General features: G+C 34.4%; 1 protein-coding gene across 1 annotated transcript in view; it reads right to left on the bottom strand.

The window, feature by feature from the left end:
• The window catches only part of rorc (RAR-related orphan receptor C), a 19,359-nt gene extending 11,990 nt beyond the window's left edge, over positions 1 to 7,369 (bottom strand). The window contains exon 1 of the mRNA XM_046848010.1: positions 7,220 to 7,369. Within this exon, the coding sequence (XP_046703966.1) occupies positions 7,220 to 7,229 (10 nt within the window). The 5' untranslated portion in view covers positions 7,230 to 7,369. The remainder of the gene's footprint in view (positions 1 to 7,219) is intronic.
• Between the last annotated feature and the right edge of the window lie 131 nt (positions 7,370 to 7,500).

Raw genomic sequence — 7,500 nt, 5'->3', positions numbered from 1 at the left:
ATTATATTTGTTTGTTATTGTAGTATGCAAATAATAAAATGCTCAGTGGAATCCATGACAAATTACAACAAAGAATTAAAGCTTCCTTTTACTTTTTTCCCACCAGCCCATCAAAGGTTCTGTCGTGAGGGGACTGGTGAATGGGTATTTCTCACATAAACATTTAAACATCAAAACTACAAAGTCTCTCATGAAAAATATATAGAGAGATACAAAGACAAAGAGAGAGTGTGTGGGGGGGAATATTTGACAGACTGAGAAGGTGGACCTGAAGTGTCAACCTCAGAGTCTTTTTAAGTGGTTTACAGGCTTCTCTTTCGCTCTGACTATCCTGCTTTTATGCAGTCTCTTGCTTTTTCCTTCCTTTTCTCTGTCTCTCTCACAAAGGATGTGCCTGCCAGTAAGAAACCCTTTTATCTGTGTTTATACTGCCAGGAATGTCCATCCCCCCCTTTCACATTCTCCCCCACGCCCCTCTCATCTCCATCACAACTCCTCCAACTTCCCTTTTCACTTTCTCTCCATGTTTTCTCACATTCTCACAGGTGAATAAAAACCACAGAGGAAATGATTCCTTGTGCTTTACATGTTTAGAGCTAGGGCTTATATTTGTGTTTGCGACGAATCATTTTTCAGAGCAGAGCAGATCTGACATGGCGCATATAAATATGTTGCAGCCAACTGAATGTGATGCTGTTAATGGACAAAAAAGGGTCTAAGACTGTATGAGACGAGACTTGCGTTTCTGTGTCAGTGTGTGTTTATGTCAGTGTGTCATTTCTTACGTGTGCCCTGATTATGGGTACAGGAAGGAACTCCAAAAAGCTCTTCAGTATATAGGTGATGCTTGAAAAGCATGCATGTGTTAATAAGTGTGAGAAAGCACAAGCATAAAAGAGATACAATGGTATAAGTACAGCTTTCCCATGTTAAAGGATGTGAGGATTGTGCAAGTTGGTAAGTGTGTGCATGTGTGTGTGTTGGAGGGAATAGAGAGCACGGTCGCATGCCTGGTGAATTTCCTGTTATTTGAGGTTGACAACAACAACTAACAAAAACACAAAGACCATAGCGTTTCTTTCTCTTTTTGTTTTTTCTGATTTCTTTAAGCTAGTACTGTCCATGTTTTCTACAAAATGGCTGAGTACACAATAAGTGAGATAAACAGAAGTATCACACAAACACACACACACATTATAGGTAGACTACAAAGCTTTACTAGTCGAACAGCAATTTACGTGTTAACCCGCTCTTTATTTTATATATATATAGCTGCAAATTACATTCTAGGCTCAGACTAGGCCACACTATTGCTGAGTTAATCAAATAAAAAACATTAAATAAATATGTAAATAAATATCGCAATATACTATTTAGTAGGAGTGTAGCAGTACACGTATTTGTTTGCAGCGCTTTGCAATTCTTTTTACAACAAATGCAGTGGTTCTTTCCATTAAATGTATCTTAATAACAGAAAAAAACGACTCTCTTATACATCTTATACATCTCCACTATGTAAAGTGATATCAAAGTCCATTAAAGCAAAACAAATGTTTCCCTGTTATGCAGCTGTTACGCAAATGTTATGCGTTTGAGTCCAGCAGGATAAATATTTTTCTTAGTCTGAGAAATTTCACGACTAATACATTTATCTGTCTATATCTCCGTACTGTCTGTCTTACTGTTTTTTCCACTAATCCAACTATTCAACAGTTACCTATTGCCATTACTATTAAAAGTATTAGTCAATTTGTCTAACTAGTCAACCACTAACACACATACAGACACCCACTGCACATGCACACTTCCACAAAGCAAACGTAGCAATCTAATTCTGCATTCCCCCACTAAAACCACATGCTGATAAAGAGTGAATGTTGTCTATCTTTCTTTCTCTCTCTCTGCTTTCCACCTCTCTCCATCTATTCACCTCGACCACATGCTGATACACACAAAAAGCAGTCACATTTATTCTGCCCTCGTTCCTTATCTGAACCCTTACTCTGTCTATCTCTCCTTCCTAACCACTCACAAAGAAGAAACTTGCAGACGTACCAGTTGACGAACAGCAAAATGAAAGTAATGTTGGCTTGTATCAGATATGGAGAGATAATGCTAGCATGCTGTACCCAAGGGCGTTTCACAAAATCAAAACGAGCATGTATGGCTAGATTAACAGACAAGTCAGTGAATAATGTCTCACAACTGCACAAATGAAATTCGGATCTGATTTTATTGTAATACTATTTTGTATTGTCATTAAATCGTATTGTGGATATAATGATCTTGTATCTCACATTTTTTATTTGTATTTCTGTAGTTATGCTCATTTACAGAAACAAAGATGCAATCTGGCTTTTGACCCATAACCGTAAATCAGACGTAAGATCTGATGCTATCTTGTAAAGCTTGCGGATAAAGAAGCCACACAGAAGTTCACAAAAAAATGCTAATTCTAATGTATATTCACATAATTACTGTGTTTTCTTTGTTTTTGTTTTTTTTTACCCTTTTGAGTATATTACATTTTCTTTCATTTAGTCAAAAGTAAAAAAACAGTACTGTCAGCTTGGATATTGCAAAATCTCATTGCATAGCATTGCAATTTTTCAAAGTTGGCTTAAAGGCAGTGGTGTTTATTTAGTGAATAACGTGCATTTGTTAACATGCATTGGATTTCTAGCACCGATAGTGATTTCTAAATAGAATCACCACAAAATGTCCATTCCCGCTTTTATTTTGATGACATGGATTGCATCAACCAGTGTGCATATGGCATTCTATGGATTTAAGAAAATTTGGAAATGTCAAACCTGAACACATGGTTGTATGCTCATGCTATAAATTAATAAGTACTGGCCAACTGTTATAAAATGTGGTGTTTGCAAAAATTGCTAAATCATAATTTTTTTACATTGCATTTTCTTTTTCTTTTATTTCAAATTCTCAAAATGCATAAATAAATTCAAATGTATTAATTGTATTCCTTTTAACATAAAGCTGTAGCTCTTCTTTAATTATTTGAGGCTTGAGCAAAGAGCAAACCCTGGAAAGAAAACGGAAAGAAAACGTTTTAGTGCTCAGTCCTGGCAGAACTGAAGTGCTCCCATGTGACAACTTCTCTTCACTCTTGAGTAATTCATGAAGAATGCCTCTGTGTGCACACAATTCATGGCACCTTGCTCTCATTTTAAATGACCACAGTCACTGATATTACTCTGTTGTTATGGTGTCATGGTGTTTCAAACCTTCGCCATGTTTGAACATCAAAGACTAAGTTCTAAGAACGGAAAAACATATGCGCTGTTGTGTTTATTTTTCATTATTTTTCTAGCAATCACCATGAAATACACCAGGATGTGCAAGTTCACTTTAAAAAAAGCATAACTCATCTAGCTTTGTAAAATTAGCTGAAAAAGTCATTTAATTCAAGAGATGAACATATTGTTAAATAGATTAGCCATCGCACAAATATATGATATCATCTGACATCACCATTAATACTGTCCACAGTATCCTGTTCAGTATACACTGTTTTCTCTTCATTGATATGTTATTTTATACACAAGTGGAAAATTACCCACTAATTGCTGCTGGATTGTTGTGAACCTAGTAAATGTTTGTCTCTCTTTTTCCCCCCTGAAACCCCCTGTCAGCATTCTGTATTTTAAATGCTTAAAAACCTCAAAGTTCCACTAACGGAAATCCTTGAGATGAACATAAGACAAACAAAAAAAACGACAGAAAGAAAGGAAAAAAAATCAAGATGAAGGTTGAATGTCTCAAAAGATGTATAAATTAAGATAGTTGTAAGATGTCAAAGGCATCATGTATCTAAATTGTGCACAATTCAGTAATAATAAAGTATTTCTGATTTGAAATTATTATTATTATTATTATTATTATTATTAGTATTATTAGTATTATTAGTATTATTAGTATTATTATTAGAAAATAAAGAGAAAAAACGAACAGAACGAGAGCAATGGAACAAGGTGTAATTTCTCAGAGAAGTAAAGATTGATTTTCGGTTAAGTCCAGCTGGGAACTGATGATACATACATTCACTGTCAGTAAACACACAAGCAGGAAAGATGATAGATTTCATATTGCAAACATTCATTAACATAAGCACACCCTTCCTTATATAAATAATCTTACTAATAAAGTCTTACAGTAAGTGGAAAAAATACAATATTTTCAGATATACACATTCTGTAATGGTTCAATATAAAATACAAAGTATCATCATGGACAGATTTCTAATAAAATTCCATATTTTATCATTGCATATTTAATGGGTCATAACTTCTCATACTTGGTTCTCAGTCCAATAGAGTGCTACAAAGTACATGTGAGGGGTTCTCAAAAAGAATTATCCCATTAATGAATTAAATAGAAGCATATATAATTAGATATTTAACTTATATGTTTATTTAGCTAAAACATTCAAAATATGGACAAGAGTTTGGATTGAAACAATGATGCAGAAAGAAAACATGGCATAGGCTTTGATAATTGTTGCATGCCAGTCATGACATTTTGCGTATGTTCAATTGTTGTTACTAGTGAAGCATCAAATATAAAATTGAGAAAAATCTTTCTTTGTGAAGTTTCATACATGATGAACAACAACTACTAAAATAAAGATAAAGCAAAAAGCAAAATTGAGCATGCACACCTGTGTACATCTATGCCATACATACATAAGCACATTTGGCGCTGAATGGGTGACCACAGTAACAAAGCAGTTCTGCAGCTGGTAAAGTATTCTCTAGCAGCATGTTCATGATGTGTCTACATGTATGAATTGAGAATCTAGTGCAGTGCAATCGCATCATCCTGCACATTCTAATTGCATTTCAATAAATGTCTAGTACTGTTGCTAAATTAATTATTTCTGTGCTTTCTGCACTTCCCACCTCATCACTGACTCTACTGAATGCACCCCACTCGCTCTCACACCATGAACAATCAAACAGCCAGTCTTCCTTTACAAAATCCCTTTTCAGTTTGTACTGCAATATGTTCTCACCTTTTCCCTTTCGCTTTTCTCTTTCTAACAAACACGAACACACTTTATGAACAATTGCAGATTTTATAGATCTTTTTTTATATACGTGTATATGTTGTTTTTAAGTGGTTGTACTTGTTTGTAATGCATCCTAAGCAGAATAACATTTTTTATATATTATCATTAACAAAATGTCTATGAATCGTTTTTATTCTCATCACATATAATTAATTGTAGTAATTTATTTATTTAAATAAATTAATAATCCAAAACTAATAATAATTGTAATATTCTGTGACATTATGGACTCAGTATCTATTTCAGTGTGCTGAAATGAATAAAAATGAGTCATTTGGATTTGAGTTGATTTGATTTGACTTAAAATACAAATTTTAAATATTAAATATTAAATATTCTCTTTGTATCCAATCCAAAGTAAAATAAATATAAATGTAATTGTTTACTACACAAACAAAAACAAAGTGACTCAAGTGTAGATGAATGCTGCTGAACAACTATATTCGGTTCTGAATTATCATCAGCTGTGAATGTAAACCCAAGGCAACTTCAAAAAAAGTGTCACAGCTTTCCAGTTGTCTTGGACTACACCAGAATTTTGCAAAAAAGTGTATGTTTGTGTCACTAGTGTGGGCACTAAAGGAAAATGTCATCTTTAAACCATGATTACAACCACAGCCATCACAAAGGTCAGCATTATGTGTTCCTAAACCCCCAGCATGGCATATACACATGAAAGAAGCAAAATTTAAATAAGAATAAAAAAAGCATTTTGAGCTGCGACTCGCCTAATGGCGACTGACTTCATCAAATGCTCAGCCATACAGTTGTGTTACTGATACTGTGTAGTTGGTTCTGTCATTAAGATCAAATCGACAAACAGTGCTTGTAGTGCCGTTAAATAATATTCTAAGCGTTTTGGAAAACTGGAAGCGTGTATACAACCCGTCTTGAATGTTGAATGGTCTGCATCTGTTAAGCAAGTCGAAATACATATTATATGCCTATGTGTAGATAAGTTTAAGTTTAATTTACTCAACAGATCAATATAATTATTTTTTAGATGCACTATATTTTACATTTTACCCTCAAATCTTTTTTCACACACCTTCACCTGCTTGTCATATGAAAAATTGTATTTCTTAATTATACCCTGTATACTGTACACTGTGTACTGCAGGTTGTCTCACCATAACGGTACTTTCCATTACTGTCACTACTGAGATCTTGCTTTTATCCCAAAGAGAGATATATATATATATATATATATATATATATATATATATATATATATATATATATATATATATATATATATACACACAGACTCCTGCGTTTCTGAAGTAAGGATGAAGGCAGAAGTACACTCTATTGTGGCAATGCTTAATTTTCAGGTATGTGTCAGAGGAGATATGAAAACCCCCTCTCGTACAGTTCACTAAGAGGAGCTCAAATCCCACACCCACAGAAACACTCAGAATGCTAGAGCTTCAGCCCTTTATGAGTCCAAATGTTCTCCACAATAAACAAGCTCACAAAAAAGCCTAACCTTTCATAAGATTACATTAGGGTGTATTTTTTTAAATAGAATAAAGTGTTCAGTTTGACCAATTTCCAAAAGGATGTATAGAATGATTTCATCCCACCCACACTCATTCCGCTTACATGAATTACAGTCAGTCAAATCTCAGTGGATATTTACTTTTCCTTAGACTGACAGAGAGATACTTTCAGAATTCAGTGAAGCTAAACAACTGAAATCTATATTTTATTTCAAAAGTTCAGCCTTAATTAAATCAAATATACTGTACATTGAATTTTGCAACATGTCCTACACAGAGACATTGGCTCCAAATGTTCACGCTTTACAGTTAGCAGTAATATGGTAGCATTAGTTGGACACAATCAGTGATTAAACCATGGCAATGAGTTCGGTTCTGAGGTAATCTTTTAACATGTATTCCTAATCCGAACTAAAACACACAAGACACAGTACATGGTTTAAAACCAAAATATGCAAGTTTTCTTCCATAATTTCTTGCCCAGAGAGAAGCTGTCAGATAATGGCAACAGTAAGGATATAGAAATTTTGTTGTGATGCAAACAAGCTTTTCTCACACACACCCACATGGACATACACACCAACATGTACAAAATGTTATATACACATAACACATTAGTTCCTACCTCGCATCATCTTCACAGAACACGTGAACTTCTTTTTTTTGTTGTAAATATCGCTCTTTCTCTCTCTTTCACAATCGGACTCCTTGATGATATTGTTAAAGTGTGGCAGATCAGAGACAGATTAGACGGTTTACTCTTGACGTGTGGATGTCTGCATGTGTTTGAGGGCACGTGTGTGCACTTGAGAGTGACAGCGGGCTGTCCCTTTCATGCAAACTAACTCTCTCACTCATTCTCTTCCTCTCTTCTTGCATTTTCTTTCAAAATTTCATCCTCATCAT

The sequence above is a fragment of the Silurus meridionalis genome, chromosome 4 (genome assembly GCF_014805685.1).
Source record: "Silurus meridionalis isolate SWU-2019-XX chromosome 4, ASM1480568v1, whole genome shotgun sequence".
Lineage (NCBI taxonomy): Eukaryota > Metazoa > Chordata > Actinopteri > Siluriformes > Siluridae > Silurus > Silurus meridionalis.
Note: the sequence above shows the minus strand (reverse complement) of the source record. Positions and strands in the feature narration are given on the sequence as shown.